The following is a 15,650-nucleotide window of genomic DNA, read 5'->3' as shown; positions in this document are numbered from 1 at the left end:
ATATAATATAACAATAATTAACATATATTTTTGTTACAAAAGAAGGTTAAATATGCCATATTACGATAAAATAAATAGAAAAACCAATTACTTACGCTCGAAAAATTGTCAAAAATAGAAAAAATTGACAAACTACTTACACTTGAACAAAACCATTAAAATAAAACAAAATTCATTACACTTGATTTTTTTTTCTGTGAAGGTAAATATTTTGTCAAATGTTTTTTTTTTTGACAATTTTTCGATAAAAAACTATAACTCTTGGTTTTTAGGTAAACTCAATTTAATAATGTGAAAGTTCAGGGTAGAGATCAACAAGATTTTCATTTACTTTTTTAATCTTTTTATAGACTATAAAATTTTGTTATATTTTTAAATGTTTTCAAAAGTTTTTTTATTTACGAAAAATTTCCTTTTTCAAAAATAACTTTTAGTTTAAGTCAAACCATGGTGATCCAATCATAGTAACCCTTAGTTAGAGTTTATATATTTTAAATATCATTTATATAGACTAAAATTTAATTATCTAAATTAGAGGAATGTTTTTTTCCCTAAATTTGTAATTTAATTTTTTTTAAAATATTTTATTTTAATAAAAAGGAGAGAGAAAGAGATGGAGAGATTGTGAATTATATGGCACAAAAGTTTGTTGGGTTTGTTGGGTTTTTGCAGCCACAATCATATGTGATATTGACAATGTGAACTACTTTACTAATTTCTCCAACTATATTCATTCATTAAAACAAACTCCAACTAAATATTTTGTCTCCTCTCTTTTCTTTTTCTTTTTTTGGTTTCCCAACCATGCAAATTATATATACATATATATATATATATATGAAAACGGAATCTTGAAAATGAACGGAATATTTATATAACTTGGAACGAACGATGAAAAGTCAAATAAATTATTAGATATAAAGTTGAAAGTTCAAATACCTATTTGAAACAAAATCGAAAGTTTAGTTAACCGTTTCGTTTTTTGTTTTTGTTTTTGTTTTTTTAAATAAGTTCATTTTCCTCCCTATATTTTAGGATTCTTTGCCTATTTATTTATAATGGTTGAATTCTTAGTCAAATTTCAAAGTTTTCAAATTTTAGGCTTGCATCGATAGAATATAGATAATAAAAGAAATAAGTTACAAGTTGAAGATAAAAAATGATATTTATAGACTTATTTTTTAAAAATAAAAAATAAAATGGTTATTAAAAACAAAATTTGGTTCAATCATAATTTAACATTCAATTAAATACATAAACTGATTTGGTTCACTTCAAATCAAACCATATTAGAATAAAATTGATGAGAATTATTTGAGTTAGGAAGTTACTTTATTGTAAAATAATTGATATGAAAGTTAGATTTAGTATTAATTAGAATACTCAAAATCTTTTTTTTTTTTTTTTTTATTATTATTATTATTTTCATATTCAAATAACTAAAAATAAAATAACAATAAATACACTTTCCCTCTTCCTTTTGTTCCTCTCTTTTTCTCTTTGTTATAATTGCAATCACATCTCTACCCTTTTTAGAATTCCATGTAATTGAGAATCAATCCTTTTTTTGAGCCCATAAATTTCAAACCTCACACAGCTGTTAAGAACTTCTGATTTTACTTTTTATTTTTCATTAAAAAACATTTAAATTTCGTTTTATTTTATAAAAATTTTATGTGACTAATTATTTTTTTAGTTAAAAAAGAGTTATTCCAACTTTTAACCTATTGGATTATTCTCAAGTGTAGTTATTATTAATATGTTTTTTTTTTTAACTTCTTAGAGAACTTGAATTAAAATAATTTTCATACTTTGTAGAACATATATGAAGGTATTCTCTTAAATGATAAGAAACATATTATACAAAAAATATATATATCAAAATAAAAGAACTAAACAAGAAAATAGTAAAAGGAAAATAAAATCCACCAGAAATAGAAATTTATATTCTAGAAAAGGAAAATTCAAGATATATTTACAATTTTACTGATGAAAATGATTATAAAAAAATCAACTACGGAGAGAAAAAATCTATAATTCTATTTCTCTATTCCATCACAAACTTAAGCACATAATCAAAATCCAAACTGATATAATCTACAAAAGAAAAGAGAGAGAGAGATATGAATATGATGTGTTGAGTTGCTGAAGTGAATCTTCTGTCTTTACAAAACTCAAGCATAGAGAAGATAGAATTTTCCCAAACAAAACAAACATTCCAAAGATTTGAAGCTCCTCAACTTTCTGCAAAAGTTAAATGTTCAAAATGTTGGAACTGTTCTAAATAACAATCCCAATCCCACTAGAAAAATAGTTGCCTTCGAAGTGTTTGTGTTTCTAATGCCTAATGTGACAAAACAGAACTTATGTATTTCAAAATGAAATAATTCAACTTAAAAGAGGCTTGTCAACGTCGAACTCACTCTCAAGATGGTTTAGGCTCACGTAACGTTCCTTCCCTTTCGCCCATAGGACGAAGTAGAGGCCGGTGAACATCATGAACATACCAGCAAGGCTGCATTGCGAAACAAATATGAAGATCATGCTCGAACATGTTGGTTTACGACGATGATGAGAAAGATATGGTAGTTCGTAATGTACCTTCCGATATTGATGGATTCTCCTAAGGTGACAACTGAGAGAACGAGCGAACAAACTGTTCCTATCGGACTAAACATTGACACTAAAACTGGCCCTCGTTTCTTCATCGCCCACCCGTTGAAGCTCACGCAAGCGCCACTTATCGTTCCACCCTTTTTGTCAACAAGATTTGTAAAACCATACATCAATATGCACACAATATTATGTAGAAAAAATGATCTCAAAAGAGCATAGGATTAAATGCTGCTTACCACAATAACATAGGCAGCCAATTCTTTAACACTGATTAGAAGTGGCCAAGCAATATCAATTCTGTGATATTGAACTATCTGTACACCTATGGTTAAGAGCACTCCAATGAGGGATGTTATTGCACACAACGACATTGGTGCCGGGAAATCGCCTAGTGTCGATGCCTATCAATTGTCATACAATTCAAAACATCGAAAAAAAAAATAGATGACTCAAAATCGACAAATAAATAAAACAAGAAAAACGTGTAAAGTAGAGAATTTGACATCGTGATTACCATAATTCATTAAAAATGTGTTAACTACCACTTGTGTAGAGGGTCAAAACTATTTATTATTAAAGATAAAATATTTGTCGGTAGAGTTGAAGAATTTATATAGTACACTCCTTCAAAATCTAGGGCTAAAAGCAAGACCTGCATGCTTGGTTTTTGAAGTATTGGATAACAAATTTAAGGCATTCTCTTCACACTAAGGTATTGTTTATGTATAATAACCATCAGCATACCTGCAGAACAACTACGCTAGATAAAATAATGATAGCCGAGAAGAGATATGCGCAACCGAGGATCTTCTGTTCATCGAACATATGCTCGCTCAGAGGTGATTGTCGTGGGACACTATCTTTTCCTGCTGTATCCGATGAAGCACTGTGCATTACGCTCATGGTGAATGCGCCTATCACACATAGAAGTGTACCTAAAATCTTGATCTTGCTATAGATGCAACTTAGCTGAACCTTTTCTAATCTGCATTCATGATAATCTCTCTTATCGAACATGAAAAATGGTCAAAAGTGAACAACTTTTGATCCATATTTATCCACAAAAATGTGAAGAAATTGAATCCCATAAATGTTCTTTCTTCCTACTTTCTACAATGTTTCCATAACAGAAAAATAGCTTCAGTGTACCTAAAGATCCAAGCAATGGCAAAGATGAGTCCAGGAGCGAGATTCGGCATCGCCGTAGCTAACGTCGGCGAAGTTAGCTGTATGCCTTTCAGTAAAAGGGACTGAAACAATGTAACCCTACAAACAAACACAATATGTCAATATCCCAATTCACTTTCCTATAACAATAATCCATTCATGTTTTCATAGCTAAAAATAACCAAAGAATGGCATCCATCTTCATTGTTGGGTTTAGCCATTACATTTCTTACCCTCCAAAGGATATGAGAACAAGCTGAAGGATCAACTTTAGACTAAGTTTCTTTGGCCAGCTATACCTGCAGAAAACCATGAACTTCTCTGTTTCATCATCCAAATTCTTCAAACTAAAAAAGGAGGAGAAAAGGCACATTTTTCCCACTATATCGCTGGATGACCCAAAACCTTAAAGTTGATAAGTGATAAGTTGGAACTAACCTATGTATGACCCACCATCCTTCTCTAATATCATCTTAAATCATTAATTGTTCCAAAAGCTTAAATATTATATCATCTAAAATGGATATTCTTAGATTTTCTACTCTCGTACTATATTAAATTATCAAGACATTGTGGACCTAAAAGCTTAAGCTGATGAATGAAGGTAAATTTAATATTATATCATCTAACAATTCACGAGAAAGAGAAAAAACGAACCTTTCAAAATAAACAGCAACCGGAGAGACAATGAGAAAAGTAGAGAAGGTAGAGAAGATAACAAGGGTTAAAGGATCAATCCCCAAAGACATAAGAAAACTCATAAAAACAGAGTTTCCTGCATATACAAACTGCACTCCAACCAACCCACTCATTATTGCAAAATCTTCCATTGTTTCTCTCTTCATCTTTTCTTCTTTAACAAAAAAAAAAATGTTCTTATGGCAACAAGATATCAACAAATCTCCTCAAAGAAAGTCTCTTTTTCTCTCCCATGCTTTCTCATTTTCTTCCAAATTTTCTGATCTCTTTTCCAAACAGATTGTTCTTGCTTTGATCTTCTTTTTCTCTTTTTTTTTTCTTTACCAATCAGTGATATCCATTTCTTTTGCTTATTTTAGTAATATCTCCCAAAAGTTTAGGGAAATGTTGGGTAATTTCATTTTATTAATTTTTTATAAGCCTTTGCTTTTCTCTTTTTCTATGTGAAATTGTTGGCTGATTTGAATCTCTATCTCAGCCTCATTTGTTAGCTTTTTTTTTGTTACCTATATTCCCTCTATATTGATGTACTATATTTAGTCATTTCTTGTCTATGGTCTTCTCTAATTTCTTGGTTTGACACTTTGACTCTTTTAACTTTCTCTCTCTTTTTTTGGAAGAGAAAGAAGGAGAGAAGAGGGGCACTATACTAGTTGTTTTCTTTGGCGTTGGGTCAAGCTTTTATTTTCAAAATTTTGTACTTTTGCCTATAGTTTTGAGTTTAATTTTTATTTTATTTTTTTTGATAATGGGTTTTCACCGAATACTCATTTGTCAATCATTAAATAGACGATCAATTTAAAAGAACTAATTGTTTATAATTAAATTAATTTTTATTATTTCTTTTGAATATTCTTAAGATAAACCGTATAGATTTTCATCACAAATATTTTAAACTATTTAACCAAAAGTTAATGTCAAAAAGCAACAACATAAGCATCGGTAAAAATTTGGGAGTAAAAGTGTAAAGCTCTAAAATTTAGAGACAAATGAGAACTAAATTCAAACAACTTAACGTTTTGAAACATAAGAATCAAATAAAAAATAACTTCAAAACTCAAGAGTAAAAGTATATCAAAAAAGTAAAGACTAGACTTAAAATATATGGACTAAACGATATTGTAATATATCATTATGAAAAGAAAAATTTTCATAAATATAACAAACAACAAAATATTTATAGACAGTGTAGTAAAATGAAAAAGGTCGTGGTCACTTTTCTCTTCCTACTTTTTCTATATTTTTCAAACTGTAATTTGGTTCATATTGTGTACCCAACCATCGTACTAGAACAATCTTAAATAAATCGTTTTAAGTTAAATTTAAAGGATCATGTAACCAAATTAAACGATTATGTAACCAAATTAAATGATTATGTAACCAAATTAAACGATCGTGTATAACGAATTTAGATTTGGTTGCCCAATCTTGGCGGGCAACCAAATCTAAATGGTGTACTAAACAATCATAGTAGGCATGTGGCTTTTTCCATTTTCAAAATTGTAGTGTAAATACTTCATCGCTTCGTTATATTTTTCAAAAGGTCCTTATGGAAAAAAAGGGATAATTTTCTCCTTTTTCTTATTATTATTATTTTGTTATTTGCAATACTATATAAAATGTTTGCTCTAAATGCCATCAAATAAATTTCACTACAATGTAAAATAGATTAGGAAAATAACAAGGGAACTACAAGTGGTATTAAATTAGTTAGTTCAACACCGAATACGAATTATTAATATTAATCAAATTCAACTTAAAAGTTCAAATTTGGAAATCTAAAGTATTATTACTAAAGTTATTTTTAAATATAACAAAATATTTAAAAAAGATATTTACAAAATATAACAAAGTAGCACGAGATAAGAGTAATATCTTTAACTAGTACAAGTTTTAAATATTAAAATAATTTATCTTATTACTATCATAAAGAGGGGAAGGGGGAAAAGAGACAATCTTGGCCATGGGGAATTGATTTTGCAAAATTATGCAAAGACCCTTCTCTACCAAATTAGTATTAAAGCCACTGCTTCAAAAACCTTCCGCCATAATCTCAATTCACAATGCCTCGAATTTTCAGCCATGTTTCTCAGTCGATGACCAAGCTCCTTCTACCGCCCTCCGAACGGCTCTTGCCGGCGGCGGCCACACCGCCGAGTTGGCTCTAGCCGAGGCCTTTCGGGCGCTCAAATGCAACCCAAATGGCTATGCTTTGGTTCAACTGGTTCGAGCCTGCACGAGCCATGCCTGGGATTCCTGTGGCCACCAGCTTCACAGCTACATTTTGCGATCTGGGTTTGCTTCTAACGTCTTCGTGGGCACAGCCATGGTCAATTTCTACATCAAAACTGAGTCCTTTGATAGTGCCCATAAGCTGTTTGATGAAATGCCTCAACCAAGTTTGGTTACTTGGAACTCCTTGATCTCTGGTTATGTTCGTTGTGGCCAGTTTCGCAAGGCTTTGTGTTTGTTTATTCAGCTTGATGGGTCTGAAAATCTTGTGGATTCATATTCTTTGTCTATAGCTTTGAGTGCCTCTGGTCATCTGGGTTGGCTGATATTGGGGCAGTCGATTCATTCAAAAGTTGTAAAGCTTGGTTTGGAAGACAATACCGTTGTTGCTAATTGTTTGATTGACATGTATGGAAAATGCGAGTCTTTTGAAGGGGCAGTTGAAGTGTTTAATGACATGATAGGTAAGGATACAATTTCATGGAATTCAGTTATTGCAGCCAGTGCTAGAAACAGAAGGCTAGAACAGGCATCGAGATATTTGCAACTAATGCCTCGACCCGATACTATATCATTTAATGAACTAATAAATGGTTATGCTCAATTTGGAGATATTGAATATGCTGTAGAAATTCTATCAAAGATGGATAGTCCAAACTCTTCATCTTGGAATGCAGTGTTAACAGGATATGTTGATAGGGATGAAACGTGGAAAGCTCTGAGTTTCTTCACTAAAATGCACTCTTGCGATGTTGGGATGGATCAATTCACATTTTCAAGCATTTTGAGTGGCGTTGCAGGGCTCTCGGCATTGGAATGGGGTTTGGCGATCCATTGTTGCATTACTAAATGTGGTTTAGATACCTCGACTGTTGTTGGCAGCGCCCTAATCAATATGTACTCAAAATGTGGGCATGTGAACTCTGCTGAAATTATATTTCAGTCGTTGCCCAAGAAGAACTTGGTATCTTGGAATGCAATGATCTCAGGTTTGGCTCACAATGGCAAAACAATGGAAGTGATCCGTCTTTTTGAGAAGCTAAAGAAGACGAAAGATGTAAAGCCTGATAACATCACATTTCTCTACATTCTACCATCATGTTCAGATAATCAAGTTCCACTGGAAGCCACAATGCAGTGCTTCAAATCAATGGTTGAGGATTATGGTATCAAACCAACTATTGAGCATTGTTGTACTATGGTTAGGCTAATGGGACAGAGAGGGGATGTTCATGGAAGCAAGAGGCTAATACATGAATTAGGGTTTGATTCGAGTGGATCAGTTTGGCGAGCTCTTCTGGGTGCTTGTGGCGTTTTGAGGGATTTAAAATTAGCAAAGGTAGCAGCAGCAAAAGTAATAGTGTTAGGGGCTGCTGATGATTACGTATATGTTATGCTGTCTAACATATTTGCATCCCATGGAAAATGGAGAGATGTGAAATTAGTTAGGGAGTTGATGAGTAAGAAAGGGTTTAGAAAAGAAACTGGATATAGTTGGTTGATTGAGATGGAAAACGAAATTTTTTTATCAAATTAGTTCATTTTGAACAACTTTTAAAACAAAGGATTTTGTTTGCATAAGCTTCCAAGATTTTCTATAGAGATTTGGCTATTAATGGATACAACCCAACTACAATTTTCCTTTGAGTTCAATTGACGTTAGCACAACACAGCTAAGATTTTGCTGAGTTCATGTTAGGTCAATAGAACATAACTATAAATTTTCTTTAAACCTTTGACAATCAAGCATGTACGATGATGGACGAGCTAAGAACATAATATCTAGTTCAACACATTAGGTGAATAGAACAAAACTAAAAACTTTCTTTCAACCTTTGACAATCAAGTACCTTGATGACGAACAAGCTAAAATGATCTCTTATACAAGATCATTTCCAACAAACCCCATCAAATATCTTAAGTTATAGTACAGAACATGGCAGGCCTCATTTTCTTAGTTGCTAAACAGATCCCATTTGTCTTCAAGATATACCAAAAGACAAGAAAATAATATGATGTGTATCTCAATAAATAATAAACGTACATATTGAATGTATGACAAAGATCAAACATTTATAACCCACAACAATGGCAAAATATGATTTCCTAAGTTGCCATGAGAACTAGAATCACTATATTTTTATTTCAACACAATCTGTCGTCTGGATGAATCAAAATTAGTTAACGAGCAGTATTCGTGACAGTTCATAAAAGAAATCCTCTAAACCATTACTGATATCCCCTTGTCACTGCAACAATCTGCCAAAAAAAGTCACCTTGGAACGGATAAACCTAACTCTGCAGCCACAGAATACAAATACAAAATAAGAAAAGTGACTAAGAATATCGGTAGATTTCTACCAAGAGTCCAAAATGCAACATGACTCATCACCCATTCAATATAACTGATGCAACATCTAGTTGACCATACACAAACGTCAACAATGCTAACCAATAAAGAGGATTCTCGAGTAATAGATATTTTCTGAGTTAGACAATTGTATTATTGTCCTATAAGATTAGTTGAGGTGTGCATGAATTGGCACAGGAATAAAGGAGTATGAGATGGGTTTCATTAAATTTACACAAGGTAAACTAAAGGCACTAAGAACTAATGCTGAACCATTTACACATCACTCAAAAGTGATATTTCTAGATTACTGAAGCATAGAGTGACTGGCCCACCTTCAAAAACAGCAAATATGTCTCACGTACCATCAATTGCATCTGAGGCAATGAGAAGTTATGTCATATAGATTATTTGACAAAAGAAAACTAATGGGTTGAATGATAAGAACAATCATAAGATTATCTGTGAGCTACACACAAGTGATGTAAACAAGAATGATGCAGATCATCGAACAAACAAAGCTTACTTCACATAACGGATTTACAATTAACTAAAACTATTGACTGGACTGGATCATCCCTTTAATCTAATGGAATGATCTCCAAAAGAATAGAATAGACTCTTGTCCAAGATAAAGTTTTCTTTCAGGATGATGATAGCTAGATCGCAGAGACTAAGCTGATTGATGGGCAAACCTAATTTTTCATTCCATTCTCCTAAATTTGGCAGTTCACTCTTCAAGTCAAAGTTTTCCAAGGGAAACTCTTAAGATTTAACGATTCAGGAATTGATTACTGCTGAACGAGGAAGTATGTGAGACTACTATTTTTCAAATCGTTATTAAAAGTAGTGTCGACCCAACACTGACAGAGACCGCTAGTTCCTCACAATAATAGAAATTGGAATATCTTCAACATTTTAGGACGACTAAAAGATGATTAGTTTCGTACTTGAAATCGATTCACTGCACCATAATCGGATGCTCCGTAGATTCCCAATCTATTTCTTTCAAGCATATTGACAAATGATATTATGTGCCTGCAGGAACCAAATACTCCAGTCAGTTTCAAGGTCCCCAGTCAACAACCAAACCCATTCCATTCATTCCATTCCAGTTCTAATAACTAATCTTACTCAACAAAACGACCAATTGAACTGGGGGACAAAAGTTGAAACCAATAAACAATGAAACTAGATACCGAAGGCAAGGGAAAGGACCAAATCTACGATGGTTTCTCTTCCCAAGATGGTTAACTTCAACGTTCTAGATTAGCCTCCCATCTTTTACATAACTACGCCAACAACCTCCTTAAGTATAAGCAACAATCCAATATTCTAGACTGCTTAACTTAAAATTTACCAATTTTAACAGAATGTTCCACTCCATACAGAAGCTGCAAGATTTTTGGAACAACACAACAATGACAGAGACAAAAAGAATCAGCAAATACCAACACAAAAAGGACACAGACAAACAAATTGTAGAGCAATAAAAAGGGGAAGTCTGTAGATTAATGCATAAAAAAGCTACTCACACTTCAAAAGAAAGCATAATATTTCATGTTAGAGGCCGGGAGAGGTGCAGCAGAGAATACCCTGAGAAAGCGCACGACAACTCCTCGAATTCGTACTCAGACACGAAATCATTCTCGCTCCAGCAACCGCGTCGTGAAATGGCAAAAGGGATTGAACACATCCCAGCTCCGACGGAGACCTAACAGTAGATAAAGAAGGTTCGTAAAAGAGCAAAGAGAAAAAATTGAAACAAGGAGAAAGGAAAGGATCAAAAGAAAGATACCGGGCGAGCGAGAATCGGCGAACAGACGGAGCAGTGGATTTGGAAGGTAGAGGGAACTGAGAAGATGAAGATTTGGCGGAAGAATTCGTACGGACGAATGTTCGGAATGAGGATTGAGAGATTCTGCTCGCAATTCTTTGGCAAGCGGAAGCCATGAAAGAAGAACGGAGATCTGGAAATTCTATGAGAAACGATTGAACTGAAGGGGTTAAGGGTTTTAGATATGTAATATCGAAAATATAATAAATATTAAATTTTGAAGGAAAAAGAAAAGAAAAGGGCTGGGCTGAGCTTTGTATTTAGGTTGGGCTGGCCCATCTTTGAAATGTTTGCGGCGACGAGTAAAGTTGTGAAGTCTTGTTTTTTTGGGATACTTGCAAATGTAGCAATTATGTTTAAAATAATTAAGTATATAGTAACATTTTAAAAAAATTACAAATATAGCAAAATTTGTAAAAATTTATCAATGATAGGAGTCTATCACCGATAGACCATGTAGCAAATGTTGGTCTATCACTAATAAATCATAGGAGTCTATCATCGACAGAAGTCTATCATCGATAGATTTTTTTATATTTACAATTTTTTTAAAATGTTGCTACATAGTTAATAATTATTCTAACAATTGCTATCCACTCTAATTATCCTTGTTTTTTAGTAACTCGAGTGAAGCTTACGAGTCCACTTCCCTAAATCTTTTAGTACCAATACGGTAGAAAATTTGAACAACTAACCTCTTGGTCTGACCTAAATATAAGGTTAGATTAGGTTAAATTTTGTATTGAGTTGGGTTGGGTAATCGAGTCATACAAGTCTGGTTGACCTGGACCAATTCGATGATGTATATAATATATATAAAATTCTCTTCTATGTTTCCAATCTCGATCGAACTCGATCCTGAGATGGCCCGAGTGTTAAGCTTCTTAACTTTTCTGCCTTCCATCCTGATTGGGCAAGCACCGGAATTAGCTCGAGAACTCAATCTCTAAGGGTTTATGTCATCATCTCGGCCAGAAAATATCACCTCTAGATTTCACTTCTTTCTTCAATTTCGCTCGAGATTATTCGAGGGTGTCCAGGATATTGTAGACTTAAAACCTAAAACCTACAAATAAACCTCCTTTTGAATGGATATTATTGTAGACTTTGAACTTGAATTTATAATGCATATATGTCACCTTGCATATCGAAAAACAATATGGAAAATTGTCTAAATTGGAGAGATGAAAAAAAAAAAAAACTAACCCGCCAACCCAGCTCGAATTTTCTGGGTTGAGTTGGGTTGGGTTGACCCTAGCATATTGAACTCATAGTGTTCATTTTTTGTCAACCCAAATACTTTTGGGTTGGTCCATAATTTTCGTCCAACAAACCAACCCAGCTGATATATACCCTAGTCTTTAATATGGGTTGATATTAGTTGACCTAAGCTCTCTTTAGCCCATCCTCCAATTCTTAAGTCAAACGTTTCCTTAAGAAATTTTTGATTGAGAATAAATTAGTTTAATTGATAGAATCATGGGTTTGTTTTCAAATAAAGTTAAACGAGCCATAATATTTACAAACAAAATGTCATTCATCCATGATAAACACCTCTAGACTACTATCATCTATCACTTATAAACACTTATCAATATCTATTAGTGTTTATCATTACCTATTGTCGATGAGATAATGATATTTTGCTACGATTATAAATAGTTTAGTAATTTTTATCAATAAAACAAACACCCTAAAATTACACATCTCATACAAGGAATACATCGTTGATCTATGCTATTTTGGTTAGGTTGTATTTAGGTTTCAAGCTCAATAATGTTAAAAGTTGACTTAGACATATTTTTATCCAACAATTTCTTTTATATATTTTTGAATTATTAAAATTTTAAAACTTTTTAACATTTTTTAAATAAATTACTTAGGATCGAAGCGACTGAATCTGGGAAATACCCAACTATTTACATAAATTAGTAGTTTTGTTTTCTACCTAAGTAGGAGAGGATGAAATCAATAGTACATATGTTTGATGTAAGATGAATTATATTTATTTTTGCCTTTTCATTTACTTTCTAAACTCGATAAAAAATCATAACAATTGTTTTACTAAAAAATAACACATAACTTTTATGTGACAATGTTCATGATATATATGGTCCCCTTCTCTTGATAAAATTAAAACACGTACGCATATATACCTTAAATGCAACATATACAATGGAGGACTCATAAATATGTGTAACATGTCTTGTATTTAAACTTGCAAAATATATAACATGTCTTGTATTTAAACTTGGCAACATATCCTTTAGTGTGTAGGTGGGGTCAAACTCTTTTGAATTGTCAACTTCACATAGAAAAAACATTATTAATCGTTGAATTTTGGAGATTATGTGCAGTTCTTTTTTTGTCCTAAACTTTCATAGTTAAATTTGGCCCATAATATAAATATAGAATGTCTTGTGTAGTAACTTTTTTAGTGTTTTAAATAATAATATGCCATTCTAATTCATATTCAAAACCATTATCGATAAACTATATTTGAGTTAATAAAAAAAAGAATGAATGAAAGAAGAAAGCATATAAATGGTGAGGAACACTCGTCTTAGATTATTATTATTTAGCCAAAATTATAGACTCATGAATGTTGAAGATAAAACCATTCTTTTTAAGAAAAAAAATAAAATAAAAAACATCTTTAATCTCCTCGATCTATTTGAATTAAAGAAACACGTACAAATGCCCTTGAGATTAGTATTTCAACTCGTTGGACTGAGACTGGTTCCCTCCTAAATTCTCTAGCTAGAAGCTTTTAATTGGATGTTCTCATTATGGCAACGAGAATTTTCAAATTAAACTTTTTGCATGACCTTCAATAAAGTAAAGTGATCCAATCTATGGTTTCTCCTATGTTAATTGTGTTTTGCAGTTTTGTGGTATACAAGGTTTGCTAATCATTCTTAAAGATATATTAATCGACTTTGATGGCTCGAAAATCGACCTCCACGTGTGGATTCCAATCATAACATTGATAGGTTTTCTTCTTAAGGTTTTTTTTCGCATTGCATTTGCTCATCTTCCTTGAGAATAAAAAAGATAAAAATAAATGATAAGTTTTAATTCATTCAAAAGTTGTTGATTCAATCTCTCACTCTTTTGATTGTTGAACTCTTATCTTATATTTAATGATAAACCGTTGGAGAATATAGTTAATAAATTAATTAAAAAGTTAAACGATTAAGACATAAAAATATACTTAATAGATCATCATCTCATTCTCTTCCACTTTCTATGTTGTGGGCATTTTTTATACAAAAAATCGTGTCAGATGCGATTCGATTTTAAGTATGTCAACGATGTATCAAATAAATTATTTTTTATTTACGACCTTTAATAATTTATTTTCTAAGTTTACTAAAACATTTTATATTATTATTATTGCTGGTCTTTGTTATTAAATTGAAATTTTTAGCCAATACGAACATAGTTCATCCGACAGAGTACTTGTTCTATTAATCTTGATATCAAAGATTTATTTTCCTATTTCACGCTTTAATTACAACAACTTTGCAACTGAAATAATGGAATCTTTGAATTTGTTATGTATTTAAAAATTCACTTTATAGTTATTTTAAAAAAATTGAAACTATTTATAAAATAGAGCAAAAAAAAAAATTAAAATATACTATAAATAATTTGATAGATTTTACTATATATCGTAAATAGTTTCCGTTATTTCGCTATATTTGAAAATTTTCCTAATTTTATATTTTTGTTCCCTTTATTTTCATTATTGGTTTCTTTTATAAAAAAAAATAATACAAATGAAGATTATTATATCAATAGAAATATGATATTAAAATTCTTAATTAATTCGTGTGTTGTAAATCAGGAAGTTTTTAACGATTTGTGTAATATCGAGTTCTGTTTTGGTCAAATTAGGAAGAAATCTTCTTTTTTTCAGACCACCTTTTTTATCTTTTGAAATATTTTAAGACCAACTAAAGTATAGTAGGGTCCTATATGGCATGTGTTGTTTAGAGAATTTCATGTTTAATTTCAAAAGTCTTGTCAATTTTTAAACAATTATTATGTTAGGAAAATTGCTTCTTTCTAGCTATAAGCATATTTCAATAGAGTAATTATGTTAAATGGTATAAGTTTTAAAAATATTTTTAAATAAAAGAAAAATATTACTAAGATAAATTCTTCTCATTATTTATGTCGATATAAATAGTAGTTTATTTTAGTCTATCGTATTGTTGCATTTTATAAATATTTTAATTTTTTGATTATATTTAAAAATAGTAATAAATGTGAAACGGGAAAGAAGAAATATTAACCACTGTAATTATTTCTTCTAGAATACTAAAATGCTTCTTAGATATTATAAGAAATGATTTAGATAATAAAAATGTGTAGAAACGTGTGAATATAAATAATATTGTAGAGAGTAAATTTAGAGAGAGAAAAGGAAAGATTCAATATAAAGTTATACATTTGTTAAGAAGAGAATATTAACTTGAAAAAAGGATTTAAAAAAGGGTCAAAATATGATAAAGTTGCGGTACAAACAAAATAACTAATAACTAAAAAGAGAAAAGTCGAAGAAATCTTTTTTTTTTTTCGACCTAACAAAAATGAATCAAAATATTTATAAATATAATAAATATTTATTATCGATCGATCAACAATATATTAATATTTATCAGTGTCTATTAATTATAGACGGTAGTAATCTATTAGTATATATCATTAATAAACATTGACATTTTGCTATATTCATAAATA

The 15,650-nt window shown here is 31.2% G+C and overlaps 3 protein-coding genes across 10 annotated transcripts; 1 reads left to right on the top strand and 2 right to left on the bottom strand.

Annotated features, from left to right (window-relative positions):
* Positions 1-1,916: 1,916 nt before the first annotated feature.
* On the bottom strand, positions 1,917-4,865 carry LOC103490881 (WAT1-related protein At5g47470). 2 transcript variants are annotated; one of them, XM_051086478.1, is made up of 8 exons: positions 4,441-4,865; positions 4,017-4,082; positions 3,766-3,882; positions 3,361-3,601; positions 2,853-3,017; positions 2,602-2,753; positions 2,424-2,515; positions 1,917-2,244 (listed from the first exon to the last, which is right to left on the bottom strand). In XM_051086478.1, exons 1-8 carry the CDS (start codon positions 4,626-4,628, stop codon positions 2,237-2,239), a joined length of 1,029 nt encoding a protein of 342 aa, XP_050942435.1. In that variant the 5' UTR covers positions 4,629-4,865; the 3' UTR covers positions 1,917-2,236. The 2 variants fall into 2 exon arrangements, with proteins under 2 accessions (XP_050942435.1, XP_008448840.3); XM_008450618.3 differs by having other exon boundaries at positions 1,917-2,515.
* Positions 4,866-6,402: 1,537 nt separating this feature from the next.
* On the top strand, positions 6,403-9,017 carry LOC103490879 (putative pentatricopeptide repeat-containing protein At5g47460). Its single transcript, XM_008450617.3, has one exon. The coding sequence runs from the start codon at positions 6,470-6,472 to the stop codon at positions 8,249-8,251; it is 1,782 nt and encodes a 593-aa protein (XP_008448839.1). The 5' UTR covers positions 6,403-6,469; the 3' UTR covers positions 8,252-9,017.
* LOC103490878 (protein NONRESPONDING TO OXYLIPINS 2, mitochondrial) lies at positions 8,717-11,086 on the bottom strand. Of its 7 annotated transcripts, none has more exons than XR_537954.3 (5): positions 10,863-11,086; positions 10,600-10,778; positions 10,015-10,102; positions 9,400-9,441; positions 8,717-9,012 (listed from the first exon to the last, which is right to left on the bottom strand). XR_537954.3 is itself a non-coding variant. In XM_051086476.1 (4 exons), exons 1-3 carry the CDS (start codon positions 11,015-11,017, stop codon positions 9,422-9,424), a joined length of 294 nt encoding a protein of 97 aa, XP_050942433.1. In that variant the 5' UTR covers positions 11,018-11,086; the 3' UTR covers positions 8,717-9,012; positions 9,400-9,421. The 7 variants fall into 7 exon arrangements, 3 of the variants coding, with proteins under 3 accessions (XP_050942433.1, XP_008448836.1, XP_050942432.1); XR_007821855.1 differs by having other exon boundaries at positions 10,660-10,778; XR_537955.3 differs by lacking the exon at positions 9,400-9,441.
* Positions 11,087-15,650: the final 4,564 nt, after the last annotated feature.

The sequence above is a fragment of the Cucumis melo genome, chromosome 6, assembly GCF_025177605.1.
Source record: "Cucumis melo cultivar AY chromosome 6, USDA_Cmelo_AY_1.0, whole genome shotgun sequence".
NCBI classification, from domain to species: domain Eukaryota; kingdom Viridiplantae; phylum Streptophyta; class Magnoliopsida; order Cucurbitales; family Cucurbitaceae; genus Cucumis; species Cucumis melo.
The sequence above is the reverse complement of the archived record's forward strand: the minus strand, read 5'-3'. Positions and strand labels throughout refer to the sequence as shown.

Excerpts from the sequence above, each read along its gene's own strand:
- LOC103490881 (XM_008450618.3), bottom strand. The coding sequence starts at position 4,628 with ATGAAGAGAGAAACAATGGAAGATTTTGCAATAATGAGTGGGTTGGTT. Across the intron at positions 4,083-4,440 it reads GTTGCTGTTTATTTTGAAAG|GTATAGCTGGCCAAAGAAAC; the intron begins GTTCGTTTTTTC and ends GGTTTTCTGCAG. Across the intron at positions 3,602-3,765 it reads GCCATTGCTTGGATCTTTAG|ATTAGAAAAGGTTCAGCTAA; the intron begins GTACACTGAAGC and ends TCATGAATGCAG.
- LOC103490879 (XM_008450617.3), top strand. The coding sequence starts at position 6,470 with ATGCAAAGACCCTTCTCTACCAAATTAGTATTAAAGCCACTGCTTCAA.
- LOC103490878 (XM_051086475.1), bottom strand. The coding sequence starts at position 11,017 with ATGGCTTCCGCTTGCCAAAGAATTGCGAGCAGAATCTCTCAATCCTCA. Across the intron at positions 10,779-10,862 it reads CGCCGATTCTCGCTCGCCCG|GTCTCCGTCGGAGCTGGGAT; the intron begins GTATCTTTCTTT and ends ATCTACTGTTAG.